General features: G+C 46.7%; 1 protein-coding gene across 4 annotated transcripts; it reads right to left on the reverse strand.

The window, feature by feature from the left end:
• Positions 1-1,193: 1,193 nt before the first annotated feature.
• Positions 1,194-23,071, reverse strand: PHF24 (PHD finger protein 24). Of its 4 annotated transcripts, none has more exons than XM_019728997.3 (8): positions 22,897-23,071; positions 10,745-11,126; positions 9,903-10,088; positions 7,352-7,430; positions 6,839-7,044; positions 6,335-6,495; positions 6,029-6,124; positions 1,194-5,706 (listed from the first exon to the last, which is right to left on the reverse strand). In XM_019728997.3, exons 2-8 carry the CDS (start codon positions 11,120-11,122, stop codon positions 5,610-5,612), a joined length of 1,203 nt encoding a protein of 400 aa, XP_019584556.3. In that variant the 5' UTR covers positions 11,123-11,126; positions 22,897-23,071; the 3' UTR covers positions 1,194-5,609. The 4 variants fall into 4 exon arrangements, with proteins under 4 accessions (XP_019584556.3, XP_019584554.3, XP_019584557.3 ...); XM_019728995.3 differs by lacking the exon at positions 22,897-23,071 and adding an exon at positions 22,238-22,823; XM_019728998.3 differs by lacking the exon at positions 22,897-23,071 and adding an exon at positions 17,474-17,843.
• Between the last annotated feature and the right edge of the window lie 2,144 nt (positions 23,072-25,215).

Raw genomic sequence — 25,215 nt, forward strand, 5'->3', positions numbered from 1 at the left:
CTGAGGGTGGGGAAATCTTGCTTGTCGTTAGGGTCCACAGAGACCTAGCTTTTATGCTTCTCTTTCTGTCCTGATGCTTGGCTTCACTGAGCCTGGAGACAAGAAGGGACCTGTAGGATGTTATTAAGCTAGCTCCGAGCCTGGTGGACCTCCGTGAGAAAACTCCAGGGAGGAGCGGTATGGGAATCTTGTGAGTGAATGGGGTGCATTATGCAGGTGGTAAATTCTATGGCATGACTACAGGTGGGGCTGCCTGTGTGTGTCTGTTCCCAGGGGTGGAGAGGTGCTGGACCACACAGCAGCTGTACCTTGAGGTATACTTTGACAGGTAGCACAATAAAGTGGTTACGAACATGGGCACTGAAGCCAGAATACTTGGTTCCCCCACTTCCTAGCTGTGTGACTTGTGTAACCTTGAGAAACTTTCAGCCTCTCTGTTCCTCACTTTTCTTATATGTAATACAAATCTCAGAGTTGTTTTGAAGATTACTTTATGCAAAGCACTTAGAACTGCCCAGTGCATAGTAAATGCTCAAAAACTTTAGTAATTATTTGTACTTGGGCCCCCTATGGCTTGTAGGTAACAGTATCTGCCTCTGAGCCAGTCTAGAGATGCTTTCCTGCTACAGGCACTGGCTCTGTTCTTACCAGGAGAAAGGGGTGAATGGGGATTCCACTGTCCTCGGAAAGCTGCTCCAGACTGTAGTTCACTCAACCCTATTATGTCACATCAAACAATTTGCACAAGTGGGGAGGAAACTCAGACCAAGGAGGGCCCAGATCAGGAAAAACATGGCTAACTAGTTTTCACCTACTTTGTAGCTCAGCAGGAACTGAGAAGGGAAAAGTGTCTAAAACAAGCCCTTGGTGGGGAGGATGGGGCATTACAAAGCAGGCAAACTCAGACGCCTTACCTCTTCCTCAATTTCTCCAAAAACTCTGGCTCCTCTCTTCAGTGCCTCTATATCCCCTCTGTATTTGTGGTGGAGCCCCTGCCTCCTCTCACCCCCCACCCATCACTTGATTCTTGGGAAGGTCAGTACCAGGAAAGCTCTAGAAAGAGAGCCACAGGGTATTGTGTTCTTGGCGGCCACAGCTGCTCCTGACTTAGACTCAGACTCAGGAATGGGCCAATGATAAGAAACCTCACAGAAACTCGGCAGGTGCCCCAAACAGGAAACAGGAAGCCAAAATAGCATCACAATCTCTTTATTATGATTTCCACTGTGCCCAGCCTGTGGGAGCATCAGCTCCTTCTGGAGTGAAGGCTGAGCAGTTGGGAGGAGCATGCAGCTGTAATGATGGGAAGACAGGGCTCGGGGATGTTCCCCTCAGCTGTCAGTTACCTTCCTCAGAGAAGCACACAAGGGCGTGAGGGACCACATGGTTCTGGATCCTCCAGTTACTTGAGTGCACTCAGAACTCCCTCACAAGCCTGAGTTTGGCTGGGACACAGATCCTAAAGGAGGCTAAGCTTGAAGGCCCGTGTTTCACCATAGATATGGAAAGGACTTGCTATTTATATCTTGATGTTCACATCTGTGGTCATGCCGACCCTTTTGTACACACTGGGAATGGGCTTCTTAGTCCCTGGCCCGGACCAGACCTGACATCCTCTCCATGATCTGGGTCATCAGGGCATGTGGCCCAGGGGGAAGGTTTGCCTTGGTGCTAGTTGGGTCTAGTGGAAATTCTGTAACCTATTTTTTTTCCTTTCAAGTTTGCCAAAAGCAGTGGCAGCAGGAAAGCAACAGCCGGCAAAGTGCCCAGTCCCACCCCACTCCGGGGCTGAGCTGTCGGGAACAGGCATGATGCATTAATATCCCCCACGCAGGGATCTCTGTTGTCTGGGCTGCAGGCAGACACCCAGAGAGAGATCCTGGGCAAATTCAAACTAAGTGGTGTGGAGAAAGGAGCAATTCTATTTCACTGTAACAGAGAGGTAAAAGGGGGTTATGGTTACAGGTGCTGTCAGGATGTCCTGAAATTCTGGCGTCAAGGTTATTCTGCCTTTTAGCGCCAAGTATATATCTGCTTTTACTCTGCTGGTTGGAAGGGGACATGCTTGCAGGGTCATTAGAGCCTGCTACTAGTCCTACTGAGAGGTTACTCTTGGCTCTGGGTGGTCACGGCGAGCCTGGGCCTGCCAGACAGCTTCTGCTGAGCTTGGCTCTTGGCTTTAGGACTTCCTGGCATCACTTACTGAAGCCGTGAGACCTGCAGTAGCTGAGGTTGTGCTTTGGGCTGAGGCCTTGGCACAATCCTGGGCTCACCCCCCAGTGAAGTACCCTCTTATCAGGCAGTTTGATTCTGTGCTCCCCATATTGGTAATAGGAATAGGGGAACCCCCAGATTTGGCCACTCAAACAAGGCCAGGGTGACATCCCACAGGGAGCACCAGGGCCAAAAAGGCCAGTGTCAGCCCTGCAGCCTCAGTCACTGGGCTGAGGGCAGGAAGAGGCAATGTGCTCATGGCTTTGGCTGTGGCTGTCCTCAAAGGAAGAAGAGCACTTGAGAGTGGGTCAGTACCTAGGAACAAGGGAACTGCTCCATGCTCTATCCCTGGGATCCAAAGGTGCAGAGGCTGCATCTGTTGGGGAAGGCTGGTTTCAGGAGAGGAAGCCACGGAGCAGACCTGGAGCGGTTACGTGGCCATAGCTACTGCCTCAGCTGACCCTCTCGCTGCAGCTCCATGGTGTCATCCAGACACACGTCTTCAAATCTGAGCATGGGGACGAGGACTGCTGGGTGAAACCAGGCTTAGGGCGGATGCTCTTCAGAGGAGCCTATATGTAACCCCAGTCTCCCGTGGTTGGGAGGTGGGGTGGGTGGTACTTGGGAAGAGCGCTGATCTGTTTTGGGCAGTCAAGAAGGAAAAGACTGAAACATTTTCTCACACCCTTATTAGAGTCAGAAACTAATTTTTGTGCTTGGCAGAATTTCAAACAGTCACAGTGATAGAAGGGATTGAAAAGGAAAGGGAATGGGGTTCACTAGGTTTATAAGTTTGAAATCTCCATACATACTGCAGAAGGTCTCCATGAATTAGGACACTGCAAAGGGAGGTCCCACACAGGGGTTTGGGGTGGGGCTTCCACAACTCTGGACTGGGGGAGCAATGGAACCTCTCCTTTGATAAGAAGCTAGATGCCCACAAAGCAGCAACTGGTTGCTTCTCCATGCTTTTCTGCTTCCTAGGGCTCTTGCGGACTGGAGACTCTTCCTTTGCTGTGTGCCCAGGGCCTTCTGCAGCATACCACTACCAAGGAAGCTTGCTGTCTTGGGTTAGGGAGAGGTGATCCCAAATGGGCCTGACCTATTGTGGAAGAACTCAGGGGCTTGCTTTGCCGGGTCCTGGGATCCAGGGGCCTGATCTGGCCCATGGTCTTTCATCACTCACCCACAGAAATCTAGGAGCTGCAACTGCAGAGACGTGGGCATCTCCTTGATCTGTGAAGGTCAGGTAACGAGAAGGTGGACTTCCAGTCCCTGTGACTGGTGATGAGGCAGGAGAAAAATAGCTGTTCAGCTTTCAAAGCCCAGAACTTGTCTTTACTCAAAACACCCTGTCCGTGAGATCCAGCAGCCCAAGGCCACTGGCATAGAAGGTGATTTTCCAGGAGAGTAAGCAAGATGCCTTGTACTTAATGTGCTTTAATCTTCTCAGTCAAAACCCCAGGACTGGCTGCTTCAGAGGCCAGTCCTTGGGCTCTAAAGTCATGTGCTTTCTCTTTCTTTTTAACTGGACTGAATAACAACCCATACTATTGATAAGTCTTGGGAGTATGGCTAAGGAGTATTTACAAAAAGCTGTGAGTTTTGAAAAGTTTAAGGTCACACACATGAACCTAGATTTGTCTTTTGTCAGTTTCATTTCAGTCCAAAACAACCCAAGCCCAGAAGCTTCTCACCCTGCTTCTAGGTCAGGCAGTTTCTACAGGAGGAGACCGTATGCCACACCCCTGGTTACAACTCCTCCCTTTCCTCGGAGCACAACTCTGAACTGTATGCTGCTTCTGTAAACACTCAATTTAGTGCAAGTTTCTTGAGCAATGGGGTATGTTAGCTTCTGCATGATTGAGCCAACCCCCTCTCACATAACTCTTGATAGTCAGATCTGGCTAAACCTTAGTCATTAGGTTGGAAACAGAAACCTGAACCCAAGGGCCAGGGCTGACCCACAACATGCACTGACTTGAGAACTTGGTGAGAATTTAGGAAGAACAGTTGGGGCCTGGAGGCCAGGCTTGATGGCCTCGTGGAAGCTCTGCTTGCCCCCAAAGTCCTCCCATGCCAGGCCAGGCCCTAGCCTGATGGGGGAACATGTAGTGAACAGCAGGGAGAAGCAGCAACTCAGACCATGTCTTAATGATGAAGAGAAGGGACAACTACCTCCTTCTCTGAGGCTTTGCTGGGGCTCTCTTATCTGCTTGAGAGAGCTGAGATGCAATCCCCTTCTCAGCTCCAGCCTCGTGTCCTCATTGTCAGGGTGGTTGAAAGGAGTCCCTGCTCAGGGCTTCCGTGGAAGAGGCAGGTTCTGTTCTCCATATGACACATTTTTCTAGGTCTACAGTTGACTTGAACTGGAAGGATGGAAAAGCACGAGCCTTCTCCTCTTCTCTTCCATCCAGACCTTGTCCTCATTGGAGCTCAGGCCTTAGGTTTCTGTGGTGGCTGACTTGGGGGAAGCATCTAACACAGATGGCTGTGCTTCCTGCCACCATGCTTGTTCCATTCAGGCCCCTTGGGCACTGGGCCATGAGCTGGCATCTGAAAAACGGGCCAGGATGGCTCCCCTTGGTTTTTGACTGTTCTGCTAAAGACTTTTGGACTTAAATGACCTGGTCGAGAGGTTCCTAGAATTCTGGGTACCTGGAAGGGACTGCCCCCCCTTTGCTAATGAGGACTCCACAGGCTAGTTGCCTTCTCTGTTACCAGGAATTAGAATTTAAATCAATAATGGGCTGAAGTGCAGCGGTGGTTTTCAACCATTTCCCACCCCAACGCACCTGAGGGACATGGGACATACCTACCAGAACAGCAGCCCCCCACAGAAGGGGTTTTCAGTGAGGGGACAGGGAGCCTGTCAGCATCTCCAGGACAGCATGTGAGTCTGATATCCCCCTGATTAAAAATCACTTGGCCAGAATCTTATCTGTTGGGATCAGAACTGGCCAATAGAAGAGGTGAGTGGAGATCCCCTCATCTATACCAGGGGCTTCACAAAGGAACCTGAGTCGTTTTTCAACCAAAAGAACCAGGTCTCTGAAGCCATAGACAGGCGTGTGTGTTAGTGTGTGCCTGTGTATGCATATACATGTGCAGTGGTGGGTACCGTCTATCAAGTGCAGGTGTGTGTGTGTGTGTGTGTGTGTCCGTTCCCAGGAGTGGATGCTGCCATAGCTCCCAGGGCTTCTCCTTGTGGCAATGCATTTACTGCCTCTGTTGTGGGGGGAATGGTGATTTCAGTGCCATAAAGCTCAGTGACAAATTGAGATGTTGGTAGTGCTCCATCCTCATAAGTCTCAGTACCAGAGGTTGGTGGGGGAGAGGGAGAAAGGAAAGGGAGAGAGTGCCACTGTCCCCGAACTAAGCTCTTCTGCTCCACGCTATCCTGGGGGTTTCAGGTGAATGGCTGTGCTGTTTGGGCGAGCCGCCAAGATGTAGATGACATTCTCCCGCAGGAAGGTTGGCCAGTCCACAAATCTGGAGTGGAATCAAAGAACAGGTTGGTGAGGCTGGTTGCAGAGCCTGGAGGCTCATGAGACCCGACCCCAGTGACAGCACAGCTTGAGCCGGACAAAACTCAGGGAAGCCCTGGCTCGTGTCTGACATGGTTATGGCTGGCTGTGCTTCCGAACCGACAGACCAGCTTGTTGGCCCTCTGGATCTAGGGTCAAATGTACACTCTTGGAGCCAGGGTTCCGGGGTGGGCACTTGCTCTTTGGGGGTGGGTAATGCCCTCTCTTACTTGTATGTGTTGGGGGGGCCAGGGGTGCAGACAGCCAGGTGAGGAGGTGCCACTCACCTGGACTCACGCTCTGTGGGCAGCAGGGCCTTGTCCTGACTCTTGCTGCTGCTGCTGGCTGGGCTGCTGTCTGCGATGGGACCCACGTGGCTGACACTGTTGGGCACGAGGACATGTGATTAGGAGTGGGACAGTGAAAGGCCTGTCCCCTCCCAAACTCAGGTGAAGCCATGGCTCTGGATGTGCGTGTCCCTCTCCTGGCTGCTGGCAGGAAAAACAGGAAGGTACCTTTCGTAGCTAGGCCTGTTAGGGATGGACAAAGGAGGAAGGCACATGAGTGGGGGCAGGGATTGGTGAGGAGCGGACCTGACGCTGCAGGAAGCAGCCTCTGGGAGGCGCTTGCAGAACCACGAGTGCTGGGCACGGCGACACGCGGCCTCACTGACGGTGCTCCCGCTGCCCTGTGCCAGGAAGGTGCTTCGGGCTCGCTCGCGCTCCTTGACGGTCAGAAGTCTTAACAGTGAGTTCTGGGGGAAGAACAGACAAGTGCAGACTTCGGAGGTGAAAATATTTTGCAAACTGTCAAGCCACAGAGAATCCTACCTCCATCACCACCTCTGCAACCTCCCTTGCAGCTGCCCAGAGCCTTTCTGGCAGCACCAACATTCGCAGTGGGGTCTGGTGCGAATCAGGCTTCTTTGGGAGGTTTCCCCAGCCTAGGCACTGGTTCACCTGTCACTGGATGGAACCTGAGCCCTTTCCTGGCACTGGTTCCTGCTCAGACAGTACCCAGTGCACCCTGCCCACTATGCTTCCCGTGTCTCTTTGTCACTTAGTATGCCTTGGACATACACCCCCGGTGGTCCTCACCTGGGGACGCAATTGCTGCAGAAGTAGGAGGGACTCGTGGGACAAGAAGTCAGGCCACTCTACGTGTCCACGATGTTCAGGGTCCAGGGCTGCAAACTGGCGGGCTGCCTGTTCCTCTTGCTCCTCGCTTAGAACCCTGTCACTGTCCCCCCGCTTTGCTGCTTGGTGGCGGTAGCGCACGAAGTCCTCCAGCGTCAGGGAGCAATCTGTGGGGAGGCACCAGATGCTAGCCATGCTCCTCCTTCCTCAGCCTCCAGGGCACCGCCACGCACCTCTAGGGTACCCGGCAGAACGCCCACATCCACAGCTCTTGTTGAGTCTTTGTGTCCCATAACCAGGCTACCGCAGGCTGCGGCCAGGGGTGGGTGCCCCACTGGCCAACAGCTTGGAAACAGGGACCTGTTTACCCCTAACACCCAAAGTCCAAAATACTCCTTTCATGGTTCCTCCTAGAAAGCATGAAGGAGAACTCTGCCCAGTCGCTCTCCCTCCAGCAGCACCGCCCTGCCTTACCAGGGATGACTTTGCACTGCTGGAAGGTCTCTGTGAGGCTATACATTTCCTCCTCCGTTAGCAGCAAGTTGAGATTGTCCTGAAAAAAAAAAAAAGAGCTGAGTCAGTGGCCATATAGGCCAGTAAGAAAGGCCAAAGATCAAGAGAAATGGAAATATTTCAACTGAAAAGTAATTCTGTGATCATTTAATCCCAGCCTCCCATTCACAATCAAAGAAACGGAGCCCCAGAAAGGGAAAAGGACTTGCTTACAGTTGCCCAACTCTGGGGCAGAATCTTCCCCAGAACCCAGATATCCTGACTTCAGCCCTTTTAGTAAAATAGTGGTTTTTAAATTATTTTCGGAGTTACCCTAGGGCTTCCTCGGAAGTGCCCTAGGAAGCTGCTGCAAGGAAGAAGCGGGCTAGTAAGTGGGCAGGGATGTGACTCCCTGGCTCCATCAACCAGAACAGCTCCACACTCATCCCTTCTATGGATCTGGCTTCTGCGCTAGACTGTGCTTTTTTAGTTTAAAAAAAAAAAAAAAGTTTAATGCTAACTCTGCACCTAGTGAGTTGTATCACTTTAAATAATTCCAGAACAGTTTTGAAAGAGATGCCATCATGACAAATTCCTAAAACCAAATGATTCTTTTGTGGTAACCACAGAAGTTTTAATGGAGGGAGAACAGGTTTTGGGAGAAAGATAAGTTCCTTTGGGGGCCTGTAGACTACGAAGTATGTGTGAGGTATCAAGATGAATATAAGTCCAAGAGACAGAGAAATTTAGGCCTAGACACACAGATTTGAGAATCTTTAATGTTTAGATGGTGGCTGCAGCCACTGGAGTGGATGAAATTAGAGAGAGAGAGAGAGAGAGAGAGAGAGCGAGCGAGCGAGAGAGAGAGAGGATAAAAGAAGAGTGCTAACTGCAGAATCCCGAGAAACACAAGGGCTTAGGGCTGAGACCAGAAATTATCTAAGAGCACTTAGAAAGAATGGTCAGAGAAGACAATAAGAGAATCAGTAGAGAGTACTGGAAGCCCAGAAAAGAGAGTTGTATAATGCAGGAGGTAATGTTAACGGTGATTATAGAAGTATGATGGGATTTTATTGATTTTTCTATTTTCCATATTTTGTGTAATAAATCTCATTAAAAAATACTTAAACACTTAAAAAACAATAGAAGCGTCAATAAGGAAGTCCTATATACGTCTGAGAGGTCAAGAAAGAAGATGCCTGAGAAAGAGTCACTTGATAATTAGGTCACTGGTGACCTTAGGAAAAGCCAATTCAGCAGGATGAATGCAGAAGCCAAATTACAGGTGGTTGAGGAGCCACAAAGAGATGACAAAGCCCTTTCAAGAAGCCGGACTGTAAAGGGAAGGAAAGAAAGGGGAAGAGCCTGAAAGAAGCCTTTGTAAAAAGTCGGGTGGAAAGTGGTGGTAATGCTGCTGGGACTGTGACAGAAAGCCAGGAAGGAAACTGTGTATTTCTGGGGATTAAGAAGGAGACACCTTCCACCCAGGCCCACGTCAGCAGAACACTGCAAGGCAGAGCGAAAAGGATGGTATTTGGAGGCGTGGTGACCAGAGAAGACTGTCTATAGAGCAGGATCTTCTGTGGCATGTGCCAGCTGGGGAAGATGTTCAAGTGGCTGGAAGTAACTGTTCTGCATTTCATTTTATGGACAAGCCTACCAGAAAGCAATACTGGAAAGTGGCACGTCTTTGCTTTCTTCTCGGCAATGGGAAGAAGAGGGGAATCAGCAAATGCTCCTTCCTCTGAAATCAGTGAATAAGGAAGGTACCTGTAGGATAGCAGATCAATAAAGCAAGAGATGAATTCTCTTCCGGTGTGCTGAGAAAGGCATACGAATCTGGCTTTTTGTCTTTTTAAAAGTTGGAAAGTGTTCATATGTAATTTCCAAAGTTCTGGATCAATAGACTTGTTATTTAATTCATATAATGATCACATAATGAAGAACAAACTCTCCGAAGAATTAAGTGGTAGGTCATGTGAGTATCTCAGGACTAAGAAGTTTTCCTGTGATAGAATCAATCCCTACCAGATGCAAGCTGATTAGGCTTTCAGGTCGGTTTTTCAGATGAGCACAATGAACAACTACAGGCTATTAGAGAAAGCACCGCTCCAAGCAGAATTACTTTTAAGTAATTAGGCCTCACCCTATCCATTCAGTCCTCTAGCTCAGTGGTTCTCAACTGCAGATGATTTGCTCCCCCAGGACACATTTGGTAACATCTGGAGGCATTTCTGCTTGTCTCAACAGGGGGTGAGTGCTAGTAACAGCTAATGGGGTAGAGGCCAGGGAAGCTGCTAAACATCCTACAATGCACACAGCCCCCACCACAAAGAATTATTGCACCCCAAATGTCAACAGTACTGAAGCAGAGAAAGCCTGTCCTAGCTAGGGACCAGAAGGGACCTTATATCTACTACTGGAAAACTCTTTAGGTCATTGCCTAGAACCCAGTGTTCTAAGACGGGGCCTCTAGGAAAAGTGCCAGGTCCCCTGTGCTGCAGCACCCGCCGTCCCGGCAGTCCAGGCTCACACAGTAGTGGCAGCTCCAGCCCGTTTCCGTGTGGGCCATCTCGGTCACCTCTGCGGCACTGTCTCCTTGGATGTAGCCCATGCGGCGCAGGCAGCCATCATGGAAAACCCTGGTGCAGACCCTGCACGGGAAGAGGCTCTCGGCCGTCCAGACCTCACAGACATCACACATCTCATCGTTGATAACCTGGGGAAAGATGGCGGGAATAAACAGGGACATGTAAGTACAGGCCGCAAGATTCTTTGGCCACCAAGCAGAGAGCTACCCACGTGGGGCTGAGGGGGCTGAAACTGGAGCAGCCTAGAGGAACAACTGCAACTCAAGCCAGTGTTAAGGCGACAGCACTTTCTGGAAAATAAGAACCAGTAGGCTCTTCTAGCTGCTCAGGCCTCTGTGACTATGTTTCTGAGTAGGAATGCTACTAGCAGTTTATGAAAGAATAATCTGTTGTGAGAGATTGTCCCAAGCATTGCAGGCCACTTAGCATCCTGGTTTTCCTAGCACCAGATACCAATAGCAACTCCCACAGTCATGGTGACCTTCCCAAACTCCCCCCACCCCCACAAATTTCCAAATGCGCCCTACAGGGACAGCGCTATCCCTTAGGTGGGAGGGCTGGCAGAAGACCTGCCATGGTCACCCACCACCTCGTCTTTCACTAAGACTAATCCAAGATGTAACCAACACTTTTATTCTTGTGGAAGAAACTCAAAGATCATTCTAGAGTCAACTCCATCTTTCCAGTTTTGAGTCTCATTTCAACCCACCCAGGGCTCCCTGTCCTGCTCCCTGATCCTCAGAAGGTCTAAGACTTGAGGACTCTGCCCTAACTGGACACTCACAGGCTCTCTGGGCTCCAAGCAGATATCTGGCGGCTTGTCGTCATCCAGCTTCCGGGTGGGGCGGATGAAGGCAGGGGGTGTGAAATGACTGGTCCTGTCAAACTCCTCAGGCTCCACGCCACGCCCATCGCGGAGCCTCTCCCAGGCCGCACGGTTGACGCTGCTCTCTTCTTGGAGCACTGGGGTGCTAGCCTCTGCTCCTTTCTCGTCCTGCACCTCCTGGACAGAGCCCTCTCCACTGCCACGGCAGGACGCTGGAAGCTCGCCGGCGAGTTGGAGGGAAGGCCTGTCCCGCAGCCCGTCCTTGAAGGCAGACACAGCCAGGCTCACCTTCTGCACCTGTTCCACTGTCTGCCGCTTGGACATCAACACCCCCATGGCTCTGTGGACAAATAGCAGAGGGGTCCCGACTCAGCTACTGGCTGACCATGTCGAGCCAATCAGTTTCAAGCATTCATCTAAGTGGCAAGTGCTACGAAATAGTTTCTCCCACTCTTTAACTCAGTAGTCGTGGGGTAAAGAGAGCAATTGTTAAAGAGTCAGAAGACCTAGATTCCATTTCTAACTGGCCCTGTGACTTAGGTTTTCCCATCTATGAAATGAGGGCCATCTGCTCAGCACACTTCACAGGCTGTCATGAAGATAACATTAGAAAATGAGCTTAACCATGCTTAGTAGACTGGAAAGCACCCTACAAATGTGAGATGGTACCTCTATCTTCTTTCCTGTCCTGAAGCCAATTAGGTCCAGGGGTTCCAGGCCTCTGCTGCTTTGAGATAGTTGGAGCCCTCAGAACCCAAGACTCTCTTCTGCCCACAAGATGACCCAAGGCTTAAAGCAAGATTGCAGCAACACATTTCAGACTTCTGATTGAAAGAAAGCTCCTCCAATAAGTGCTGTGCACAATCCATCGAGGGATAATCCACATCAAATGCCTACTTTTTGAGTCAGAGTGAATGAACTCTTATTTTTAGAAGACTCCTGAATAGGCAATCAGGAAACTCCACCACCTTATTATCTATGTGATCAAGGTCACAAACACTCTTTTGCCCCTCTAATTAGTAGCTATGCCTCTTTATGGATCTGTTTTTCTATCAACAGACCCAACAAGAGACAAATGGCCCATTACAAGCTCTCAGGTGCTTCTTACACTTCTAAGCCTTCATGAAGGCCACTCCCACATTTTCTGCTTTGATTTTCTGAACTGTTCAAGAAAGGTTCATATCCTTTATAGGTTACAAAGTGACGTCATCCTTGCTCTTCCTCTGCAGTAACGGTACAGCATTGGAAAGTGACGGCATGACATGGCACATTGCAAAGCTGTTTGCTATTTCCTCGTCTGAGGGGTATGAACATAATTCAGTGGGGGAACGATTGTTCTAAGTGGAGTAGAAAGTCCATTTTAGCCCTGCTCTCAATCCATTATAATCAAGGCTTATTGAACAGTACTATGCAAAAGGCACTAACCGCTCATCATAGGAAATAGGAGACAGGAGAACAGCCTCCCCACTCAAGCTACTTACTATTAGAACTCAGAGAAGAGCAAGACAAAGAGCTTGAAGTGCCTGAAGGAAGGTGAGACCACACTATTGGTAGTCAGAGTGGACCTGGAAGGATGGGTAGGAAGTTACCCTCTATTTGTTTGGGGGGAAAGATGACCGAGGGGAGAAGGTGAGGTTAAGGCCAATAGTCCAGGCAAGAAGTAGAGGGTTTAAACTGAAATGATGGCAGCATGAAAGATACTGAGTCTATTTTGATACCATGGAAACAGAATTATATAAATTTATGAATAAAATGATAACTGATTGGATCAAAGGTAAAGGGATAGAGGGCAGTTTTATATTTATTTCCCAGCTTTATCAAGGTATGACATATAACATTATATAAGTTTAAGGTGTACAATACAATGATACACATATAAATTGTGAAATGCTTACCACAATAAGGTTAGTTAGCATCTCCTTTACCTCACATAATTATTATGTCGTGGTTGTTATGGTAAGAACATTAAAGCTCTATTCTTACAGCAACTTTCAAGTATACAATATTGTTAACTATAGTCACCATGCTATATTTCAGATCCTGGAATTTAGTCATCATATAACTAAACGTTTCTACCCACTAACCAACATGTCCCCATTTCCCCCACCCCTCAATCCCTGGCAATGAGTTCGATGTCTTTAGATTCCACATATAAGTGAGATCACACAGTATGTCATTCAGTCTTTCTCTGCGTGACTTATTGAGAGGGCAGTTTTAAATCAGCTAACTAGAAGAACAGTAGTGCCATTTACAGAAACTGGGAAACAAGAAAGAGGGACAATGAAATCGGATTTTGTACATGTTGAATTAAAGATGTCTCTGGGCCATTCAGGTGTTATTTTATCTCCTCCATAAAACTTCAATGGCTTTCTACAGCTTTCAGGATAAAGTCCTCCAAATCAGTCTCTCTACCATGGCCTGTGAGGTTGTGTGGTCAGGCCGCCCTTCTTTACTCTGTGTTCCAACCATACTGGCCTTCTTTCCATCTTTGTTTGCCATGCTTCCTCTATTTTGGGGAACTTTGAACATTCCTTCACATCTGACTAGTGCCTATTCATGTGTCAGAGCTCAGCTCAAGTATCGCTTCTCGGGGAAGACACCGCTGATTCCCTGGCCCAGGTCGGAGGGCTCACAGCACCCGTGCTCTTCAGCTCTAGAGCATGTGTCTTTGTCATTACATATTCAATAGGACGATTATCTGATCAATGGCAGTTTCCTCTATTAGACTTTTTTAAACCTGCTCAGTGCATATCTCCTCTGCCTAGCAATGTGTCTGGGAGAGAAGAGAAGCTTAATAAATATTCCCCTATTTATTAACTGTGGAGAAGTCTTTTTGATATTTTAATAAAGCCTTAACACACATAATATGTGATGACAATCACATCTTTCCAGAAACAACTCCTATGCGCCACAGTGGTACAAATTCCTACCCTGCCTGGGTGCTTGCCCCGCCATCAGTTGTTACCATTAAAACCCAATCCCTATTTTTGAATGTAAAAACTGACAGATAAGAAAGGAAAGCTCCTCTATCCCCATTTGTAAAATTAAAGTATGTGACTAGGAATATGAACTTTGAAAAAGTGTCTTTTACAGGGTGGTGGCAAAGGAGATTTGTTGAAGAAATATTTGATGTTCAAATTCAGGAAATTGTTTAAAGTGTTCATGCCCCAGTGGAAAATAATAAATTATAATTTAAAAATCATTCCCCCCTCCCCAGTTGCAAACAAATATTGGACAATGGGGACAACAATGGTTAAATTATGGTACAATGGAAGACTGAACAACGTGAAAAACATTGAGGTAAAAGTATATTCATTGATTGGAAAGATGTTCAAAATATATGAACATATTAATGAAAAAAGCAAGTTACAAAAATGCTCGTTATGATCTAATTTTTATAAGAATGCATATTTTTTCATCTTTTTATTGATCTGTATTTGAACCCAAAGTTTTTTGAAACAATCCTACTTTTACTACACGTGATGCTTCCTGAGATTTTCTATCCTCTATTCTGTAATTTCATTAAAACGATCCTTACAGTGACTCTCTAAAATGATTTCATGACTTCCTAATGGGTCTGGACCGGCAATTTGAAAAGCACAGCCTTAGGATCATTTTACAGTTTTGATTAGAGAACCACACTTTTGCCTTTTGATTTGAAGATGGTTACCTGTGAAAGACAAGGAAAACATTGTGGGGTATAAGGTAAGCTTTCCCCTGGGCGGGAGCGATGTAAGAACAGAATTCTCAAGCGTGTCTTAAGAATCTCTGTGGTTGGAAGGTCTAGCAGAGATGGACAGATACTATTATATCTCTGGCTGAAGAAAACTCTACATGAGAGGCTCATCCTCTGAGCTGTGGACATATTTAATAGAATATTTATTAGAGCATTGTTTATAGTGATTTAAAGGTGGAAACAACCTCAACAGGAATATGAAGTCTAGAGTGGTGATTCTTAAATGATGAACTGGCTGGATCCTAGGCAGTTGCGAGGTGTCTCTAAGAGACTCCAGGAAGAAGGAGAGAAATGAGTGGATTGAAAAAGCACATCAATTATAATATACATATTTATGTTTGGAAAACAAATATTACAAGGCATTACCGTTTTTCCCCCCAGTAACCTAGACTACAAAACAGCAGAGGTTTATATATCTTCTTGGTTCTTGGGGATACACAAAAGGTACTAGCTCTCTAAATAGGTTGGGGAACCGGCTCCCTGAAGCTGTATCAGAAGTTTAAGGAGCAGTCATAAGACATTTACATTTATCAGCAAGAATCACAGATTTAAAAAAAAAAAGTTGAGAAACACTTATTTGGAGACCTGGAATAACCATACAAAATTCACTTTTTCAAAAATGATTCACTGGAGGGAAATCAGTGGTATGCATTTGGTTCTTATTGCCTTTTTCAGATAATGTAATAAGAGTTCTAAACAAAGGCCAGCCAATTAGGAGGGTTGCTCTGTAAGTGAACTGACTCATGAATAGTGCATCAGCAAACTAACCCCAGGCATCTCCCAACGCACGGTAATCCTGCTGCAACCACTATTCTCCGGAAGGACAACTACAATCACTAGTAAGCTATCTCAACTGTTAATCTTGTCATTGCAATGGTTTTGGGACTTTGTCCTTAAAGAAAGTTCAGTGAAGACTGAAGATGATAACCACCAGCAAAACAAACAAACAAACATTAAAAACAAACAACATTCCAGTCAGGACCACAGGATCTGCTATTCTTTTTACCTAAGATGTTTCAATTTTCTAGGCCACTTTATGCCCATCAAGGCAGAAAATGTACAGAACCATTAAAAAGAAACCTAAATCCAAACAACACCCCAAGTCATTTTGAATCGACATGGCTTTGATTTTGAGATCAACTGTAAGGACACAACAGAGTTAAGCTTCAGGAGTGAACCTAAAATCCTTAATGCTTAAGGGAGAGGATCAAACCTGTATACCAAAGACATCTTGATTAAAAGCAAGTGTGCTGAAATATCCAAGACGTGTACTTGTGGTGTTTGGGAAATTAACAAAATCAGCTCTAATTTCTAGAAAAACAAGTGGTAGTGATTAGCGATGGGTGAAAAACAAATGTCTGGTGAGGAAAAACCTGGCCTCTCCTGTGCTAGAAGAAGTCCTAGGAAGAAGAGCGAGTTAAAAGGAAATCAAGTTGCAAAGATCCCATAAATTATACCTAATGATTACTTCTTTGGCTGGTGGGTGGAATTGGGGGTTTCTCCTAACAAGGATGAAAGAGGGATAAAAAGACATTGTCCCTAGAACGATGTGACTGTTAGTGAATCTGTGGTATTTCGGGAAGGCTTTGGAAAAACCTCAGGCGATAGGAGCAGGTGGTGGTGAATGAGAAGGACAAGGTGGAAGGTAGAATAGGGCTGTCTGACTATATGATCTGGAGGAAATGAAAACAGATGACAACCAGAATCTTTCTTTGGGTAAGAGAAGTCTGTCTAGATGTATTTGTCAGGCAGTAAGATGTATTTGCAAGACACACCCATTCTCTGCAGAGCACATGCAGTGGGATAATTTATAAGGGCAAAGTGGTGGGCGTAGGAGGAGGAGGGGTTGCTCCACAGCAGGAGCTGGAGAAGAAATAAGGAAGGCGAGGCAGCTAGGGTACCTCTCTTCCCAAGATCTCCATGAAGATCTGTAGGTGTGACGAGCCTGGGAGGCATCCCTCCTAAGGGACAGGAGCCTTCCCATTCAGCATGCTAAAGGTAAAGTGCACTTTCAGTTAATTCTTGGAATGGGAATGGTAGCTGTTTGGAAAAGGCTCAAAAGTAACTAAAAGTGATTGCTAGGTAGGAACAAGGCAGAGAAAATCTCTGAGTCTGAGGATGGAGAAAATATCCAGAGTGGGTTGAGCAGGTGGAAAAAGGAATTCCAGTGGCTCCCACTGTCTTCCATGGAGCACGTGTTCTATAAATCTTTGTTGAATGAATCTTGCAGAGATGACTGGGCCACATAAGCAGTCTGAGATCATGGTATCAGTAGCCTTTCTTTTCCTTAGTCAGCCATAGAGACTGATCATATTAAGGCTTCAAAACTCAGTCCTAGAAATTGCACAGCTCCCCAGCTCATCTCATCACATCTACTCTGCTTCCGAGAGGTAGACCCTGATTGGCGGGTCAGGGCTGGCAGAGATGAGAAGAGGTAACCATGCAGTAATTATGGGTGATTCCTTTGACAATAGGGGAGAGCTCCAGAATTTGCAATGTATCCAATGTCCACAACCACAATGGTAAGCGAGACTCACATTACCAAAGTTAACGGTCCATTGCATTTGTTATGTCCCGTGGCACTGTAGCCTGGCTCGCAGGTGGGCAGCTGCCCTAAGGGCACGTGTAGGAAGCCCTCTTAGGCTGGGTTGGGGATGGGAGTGAGCTGGAGAAATGTAGCATGAGCAGCATCTGCACATAAGGTGAAACATTTCAAGATGGTTGACAATTAATTAGCTCCTAGAAGCATGTGCTTGAAACACTGCCTGAGAGTCTCGGAGAAAGCCACATATAGCCCTAACACAGAAGGTGACCAGCCACAATGGTATTGAAATACAAGCAGAACCAGGGTCTAAAAATGCAGAATGAACAGCACAGACCTTAAGCTCACTGTGCACATCAACATCAATCCCAAGAGTTTAAACAAAAACCATCAAAAAGAGTCCCCTTACCCTCTGCTGGTCTTTGAGGAAATTCAAACCCGAAATGATCTGACTTCTCCGGTGATGAGATGTTGCTTTAGGAACCCAGCGCGTCACCACAGTGCTCGTGGAGCCTGCTCCTACTCAGCCATTCTGTTGCCTGGCAGTAGCCTACAGACTACTTTAGTTTTCATGTCTACAGACCCTGAAGGGGTCTACCTGGTACCTCCGTTTCTTCTTCCCTTCGCCCATGTTTATCCAGCACAGCAGCACTCGCTTCAGTCGGCCCAGAAAGGCACAGTCGCCCCAATTGCACAGGGTTCTTTAGGGCTTTCCAAGTAGCAGAGGTCTGAAGGCTGAGTAAAACTGTCTTCCTGCACTCAGCTCAAGAGAATGAGGCGTGAGGGAGGTGCTACTGCTGCGGTTTGATATTTCCTGAAAGCCCACAGAGCTCTAATATACATGAGAGCACACTTATGGCATGCTCTTTAGCCTCTGGGGGCCTGGGATGAGTCTTCACGAAAAGCTACAGTGCTGGCTTCCCACAGAAGCAGAGCACCAGTTAAGAAACAGCACACCATCAGTGACTGGCTGATGTGATTGCACTTAGCAAGCCGAGCTTTCCAGCAAGATGGAGAGACACTTCTGTTCTCTGCTCTGGGGCCCTGAAGCTCAGATTCAGCCCCATTTAGGGCACTTATTATACCTTAATTACCACGACTTATTTATTTGTTGATTCTACAGATATTTGCTGAGTGCCTACTATGTGTCAGGCACAAATATGCATGTAATAACTGTTGGAAGAATGACAAATGGAACCTCACTCAGCCTGAGAGTGCAGTGTGAGTATGTGCGTGTGTAGGGGGCATAAGTGTGGGATTAAAAAAAAAGGTGTTGCTTGAGCTAAATTCTGAAATATGAGTGGGAGTTACCCCAGTGCATAAGGGGGAAAAAGCATTCCAGGAAGAAGTAAAAGCACATGCCAAGGCATGGAGCTATATGGGGATTCCATCATAATTTAGATGGTATGAAGCCAGCCAGGTGCTGGAGAGAAATAGGTAAGGACACCTGTTCTCACATAAGAATCAGCCCGAAGAACTAGTTTGAGATAGTATGCTTAACATATTTGTTTAGAAGGGAATATAAATTTGAATTTCAGGGAGAAAAAAACCCAAAAACCAGAGAATTGGATTTTCTGAGGCCAAGAAGCAGGACAGCTCTGGTAATTCCCAGGACTGACCAGTGAATACATTGCTTGGCCTTTGGACCGAATAGTAAACTTCTATTCATAGCCTAAGAGCTAGTAAGTGGTGATTGTAGTGAGTCATTGGGGTTTTCCCTCTGGAAGACCCATAAGCTTAATTAGGAAGCTTGAAAAAAAAAAAACAAAGAAAGAAAAGAAAAGAGAGAGAAAGCAAACCAGTCAGCCGAAACACTGTTGTTTTAGTGAGAAACCCCAGTAAAATGAAACATTTCTCAAAGCAAACAGAGATCACGTTTGTAAAAGGGCTTTGTAAACTAACATGTTATCAAATATAAGGTACTGTCATGATTGTCATAGGAAGTCAGGAGTGGAATGTGGGCAATGGCAGGAGACTAAGAATGCGGCTGCCAGAGGAGGCACAGAGCAGCAGTTGCATTTCAGTGATGTCTGAGAAAACGCATACTCTACAATGATTCCTACGGATACTCTGTCAAGCTGTAATTTCCCCCTTACTTATCTTACTCTTTATAGTAAATGATTAGAGAAATGAAGACTGATTTTATGTAAACTCAAATGCAAGGAACTCATATTTATCGAGCATAGTGGCTGGCAAGTAGGCAGCAATTAGTAAAAGTATGTGAGTCTCTGAGGGGATTGCTGGAAGGGGAGGAAGAATGGAGGGGATGTTATAATGGAAAAAATAATCATGTCTCCAGCTGGACACTTGATGGTCTTGGCTTCTTGGTCCAAAGCTGGTAAGCAATTCCTGTCAGAACTTGGTCATTAAGATTGAGGGGTGGAGTGGACAATGATAGTCCCATCAGAAATGAATAAATCAATCTTGGAAATGAAGGTAGCAGACACCAAGAGCACTACTGGAGAAAAGCTTGTGGGACTGGAAGATAATAGATTCTGTAGCTAAAAGAAACTATTTGCATAAATATGATCCACTTAGGAACATGTGTACTGGGGGAAAATGATACAGGGAGTGTAGCAAATGGGCTGGGAAAGGTCTTACTATTCATGTTCAAGGAAAAGGAAGCACTGTCAAAAAGATCACAAATGTGGGAGGAAGAACGGCATAAAAAATGTGGTTACAGAAGATGTGGAAGATTAAAGGCTGAAAAATCCAGACACACTGATAAACACTCAAGTGTTGTTGTTTTTTTAGCAAGGGGTGAGCCATTCTCTCCCCTTTTATTCCCTTTGGATAGAGCTTTTCGTTGTTGTTTGTTCTGAGAAGATTAAGGTCAGCTGGGTACGTCCTTCATACCCATTCTGGAATTATTTGATTTGCAGACTCATGTTGTGATTAGGGGAGTTAGACAGTATTCTTAAGAGGTGATATTCAAGGTCCAATATTTGGGGAGCATCTGGAGCCATTTAGCAGTTTTTCCAGGATCATGAGTGGGTGCAATACTAAGAGCCCTCAATGAAAAGACCAGTTTAGGAATAAAACCCCAATGACAAATCTCTGAATTGGAGCAAAGATCATATTTGCAGGCTTGCTTCCTCTGATTTTATTAAATATATATATATCCCTGTTTATTGTGGTGCGCTAAACTAAGAGGGATTTGAACTGAAAGCGGATTATAAACAAGTCTGTAATGGAGAGGCTCTTAACCAATATAAACCTTTGTCAGTTTACTCCACTGAGCACTACAGGAGGTACCACACCCATGCTTCAGGCAGCCATCAAGTTAAAAACAAAAGCTAACAATTGATAAACCAGGTTGTTCTATTTTCTCACAAATCCTGATCTTTCTTTTCACTATGTAACCCCAGGAGCCCAAGGCATCCACTTCTACTAAAGGACGATATCACTGGGTTTGGCTGGGTGGGAAAAGGGAGGAAGAGAAAACGGAAAGCTCTCCCAGAATGGCTCTGTGGGGAGTTCCCTTGCTTAGCTTCCTCACTACTCCATTTCTGGACAAGAAACCAGAGTCTATCCTTGGTCCCAAATTCGCACCGTTGGGATTCAGGTGGGATGACAGTACAACCACAGCTGAGGCGGCGAGATGAGGATGCATGAGTACGTCAGGTGCAGACCCTTTGCATTTCCCAGCCAACATTAAGCCTTAGTCCTGCACCTTTTCTGCCCTTCCCCTCTGCATGCAGAAGCACTGTTGGGCAAAAGTGTCCTGAGTGTTCATCTGTGGACCAACGTCTGCTGATGCATACAGTCAGATGGCCACGGACAGTGTGGTTCATGCCTCCTCAAAGTGATCCGTCTCTCCTTCCTCTTTCAAGGATTCTGTAGCAAAGGGTGGCCTCAGGACACTCCGTCTTCTGAAGGGTTCCTCTAGTTCCCCAGAACAAGTCCTCTTAAAGACCATACCCAGAGACCACTCCCAGACCCAATCAAGTCTAGAGCCACCCAGAGCCATCTTACATGAGATGGCCAGAGAAGGAAGCCACACCCTGAACTCTAGAGATTCAGTGGAAATCAGTTCCTGCCGTAGTCTCACCCCCAATTAAAATGTCTTCATCCACTTATTTAATCATCACATTTACTGAGCATATACTGAGCAAAGCCTTATACTTAGTACCTTAATGCAACTTATTTTAAAAATGTGCATTCTTGCTTCTGCCTCTCCTTGATTCTTTTCCCCCAAAAAACTTCGAAAAACAGATTTCATGATTCCAAGCTTTGTGACCTTGGGCAAATTGCTAAATATCTGAGTCTAAAGAGCCTAATGTTTAAAAGGGGATCATTTCATAAGGCAGTTGTAAGGATTATATAAGATGTTAAATATCCCTGGTATAGAACTCGGCACACTGGTTCTCAATAATTCTACATATCCTTTCTTCTTTCCTTCAAAGGACTTTCTTTACAGGATCTGCCAGAGTCAGTTAATCCACCAGAATTTACTTCGTTCTTCCTGATGGTCAAGCTCAGGGACTCAAATTTCCTTTCTTTCCTTCAGAGGCCGCACTGGTCCTCCCCTCCCTTGTGCCCTGTGCTCATATAGAAGTTCCTGCCTCCACTGAAAATCCAGCTTGTAGCCAACTGGGCTACCATCGAGAAAAAGTCCTAATGGGGGGCAACGGACAAAGGCAGCAGACCCACAGGGCCCCTGCCTCTCCACCACGTTGGAGGGACACAAGTTAGGGCACATTGAGCCTTAAAGGAGGTCAAGGCCAAAGGCCTTTGGGCATATGGGAAGTTACTCCTGGCCTGGATCCCATGACTGTATCCTTTCCCCCAGGCAAAGGCGCCTTCCCAGGCAGTTCTAGGGCACAGACTAAGGTCCTCCTTTATATAGGGGTCCTCTGTGGGGGCCCATCCCCACCGCGCTGGCTCCGGAGGCTCCCTGTGTTCCGAAAGGGTCTTCCACTGAAGCAACTCCAGAGAGAACCCTTGCCCACCCGTAGTTACACAGACGGTCTCTCTGGGACGGTGCCCTCCACATCTGGGCCTCCCCATGACAGCAAATGCAGAGCGAGCCCTGGGAGTCTCCGTTCAATCAGAGGGCTTCCACGGGGGCGGCTCCCACAAACACCTCGGAGTACCTGAAGGGTTGTCGGCGGCCCGCAGACCTGCCCCGTGGGGTGCGTACCCGGACCCCGACGCCCCCGCCCCCGCTTACCGGGACCGTCAGGGTGCGGGACGCGGGTCCGGGGCTGGCAGACACTACACCGCGGGCCCCGTGCCGCCCATGGTGTCTCCGGAGCGCCGTGCTGGGGCCGAACGCCGGGAGCAGGCGGCGCGGGCGGAGCGGCAGGCTGAGGCGGCGGCGCGCACGCCCCAAGCACACCCACCCTCCCCGCCTCGCGCGACTGCGGCGCGTGCGCCCGCGCGAGACCACCTCCGCGGGCCAGTGGGCGCGCCCCGGCCCGCCCCGGGTTCCTAGAGGCGCGGCCCTCGAGGTTCCGCTGGCGACCTCGTGCGGGAATCAGGAGCCGGGGTACAGCGGGAGGGCGGTGGCTGGCTCCGAGGAGCTGTCGGTCCGGGTGCCAACGGGCGCCCCCATCAGCGCCCGGTGCTGCAGAGCCAGGACTGCGCCAGCCCGGCCGCCCGCGGCAAGGTCAGTGTCCGCCCGGTGGAGGCGCACCGGGAGGGGGCACCGCCATGGGCTGAGGCCGCTCAGGGCCCCCGCCCTTGCGGGGGCAAAGTGTCCTGCTGCCCGCGCCTGGCTGGGGACTGAGACTGATTCATCCAGCGGACCCGGCTCTACTTCCCCTACTAACCACGCCCAGCTGTCCACTCAGGCATCAGGGCCCACGACCCTGGCATTGGAGCGCTCACCTTCGCAGTACCCTCACTGCGGAGTGTCCAAATGAGCTAGTGCTTGGCTGACCCAACTCTTCCTTTGCGCTGTTTTCCTAAATTATTGGCCTTTCATCGCCAGCAGCAGAGCAGCACTGTAATGTAACCCACTTTTTGCTGCAGGAACCTCTTCCCTCACACTATCGGATCAGCTAGCTTGTCAGGAGGCCAGCAGTTCTGAGGGCTATAATATGCATTACACTAAACTACATGCTCTGAAGAGGGCGAAAAAAGACCAAGTCATAAAGTACCTAGCAACTAATTATAAAAAAGTAACTGAAGATGTGGAAACAATATGCCAACAACCTTTTATTTAAATTAATGGCGTTTACGTTTTTAACATACCTTCGTTTTCTTGTACATTCAGTTTCTATATCTCAAATGCAATTAATATCACGTTTGAGCATTTAGTATTTGTTAAACACTGTGCTAGGTGCTGTAGGGGATTAAAAAAATGAACTCATTTTGCCCTTCACTTCATGGAACTTAACCAGGGAGGAATATAAGGTAAATACAGGACTACATAGCTGTCACTTGCCAGGTACTGTTCTAAACACTTTAATATGTGTCATTAATTTTTACACCATCCCTTGGAGGGTATGTACTATTAGTTTCTGCGTTTTGCTGGTGATGAAAATGAGGAACAGGGAGGTTAAACAAATTGTCTACAGTCACATAGCTAATATGTATGTGGTAGAGGTGAGATTGAAATCCAGGTATTTTCACTTCAGACCCCAAGTTCCTAAACATTTTACGGTCCTGCCACTGAGACAGGAGAAGCTGCTAGCCATTAATATGTGGAGTTCTAAAATTAGTACACACTTATTTCTCAGGAACCACTACCCATTTTTTGCTTGTGAAAGTAACACAAAAGAGTAGACAGCTTTCCATAGAGCCTGGGAGCCCCTACCATTCTTTAGAATTATGTCACAGCAACAATTTCACAGATAGAGTTCTCTGAACTGTTTTCAGTAAGTGTTTTATTTCTAGGCTGTTCATCAGGCTCATGTAGAAGACAAGGGTGTAATAATAATATCAGTATAGAAATCTCTGTTGGTTAATTTCTTCCTTCATTCAGAAAAATGTGCATTGCGCACCTATAGGACGCCAGGTATTGTGCTGAGAACTAGAAGAGGTGCAAATAAGAGTAAGACACAGTACTTTCCCTCAATGAGCTGACATTCTCTCACAGTGGAAACAAGCATTGACAGAGAACCATAATACGAAACAGAAAACGAGCTGTGCTCAATAGAGGAATGAAATACAATGGAAATTCCAAGGAGGAGAGAGCATTATTTTATAAAGGAACATGCATAATTATCATTTAACTTATTGTTGATATTAAAGTATTACAACCAGTATAAAATTTATCAAATTCCTTTAAAAAATTACATGCAAAGTTCTTCTCATTCAGAAAAGACAGCTTTTTACTATGTTATAAGGATTGTTTGGAGTATGGAGAGGTTAATAACTGCAAACTTTTTGAAGATAGTTTATCTCCTCAAGTCGGAGACACAGAATAGGATGATGATGCACAAGATAAAATTTTCAAGGTCAAAGAAATAGCAAAAGAAAAAGCAAGGTGGGAGTGAACAAGATAGGTCTGGGACTCTAGACAGGATCAAGCTTGCTGGAGAGTAGTCTGTACCACACAGAACTCCCTTTGCAAGATAGACTGTGTTTTTGTGTTTGTTTTTGGCATACCCTTTAGTTATGGCAAACATACGCAACAAATATTCTAGGAGGGTCTAAGTTCAAATATTTGGTTCCATTTTGCCTATAAATTCTTGTCAATAAGACTGACAAATATGATCACATGGATATGACCATGTCCATATTAGTGTCTAGAAAGCAGAATCATTGTATATTCAACAAATGTTTAATAAATAAGGACTTGAAAAAGGCAGAGAGGAGCTATTTGATAAGGAACTCTAAATACATAAATGTTTTGATATGGTAGGTGATAGGGAGGCCCTACAAGTTTAGAGCAGGGTAAGTAGCTTGTTAAAGACCATCCTAAGCTAAGCATGTAGCTGTATTTTTCAGATAAAGGACTTAATGAGAGTGCGTATGATCTTTTGTCAGTAGTTTAACAAAGTGTTATACCTCAGAACAAACATGAGAATGAGGGTAATTTCTCTTTAGGCCTTATACAAAAACCTGTTGGAATATTAAAGAAACGTGGGGGGAAATAATCAGAATGCCACTGATTATTCTGAAAAATAATCAGAATGCCACTGTTTTGTCCTTTTCATATCCTGATAGTGACCTCCAGTGGAAGAGAATCAGTGCACCCTT

The sequence above is a fragment of the Rhinolophus sinicus genome, chromosome 16, assembly GCF_057876585.1.
Source record: "Rhinolophus sinicus isolate RSI-liver-muscle chromosome 16, RSI-T2T, whole genome shotgun sequence".
Lineage (NCBI taxonomy): Eukaryota > Metazoa > Chordata > Mammalia > Chiroptera > Rhinolophidae > Rhinolophus > Rhinolophus sinicus.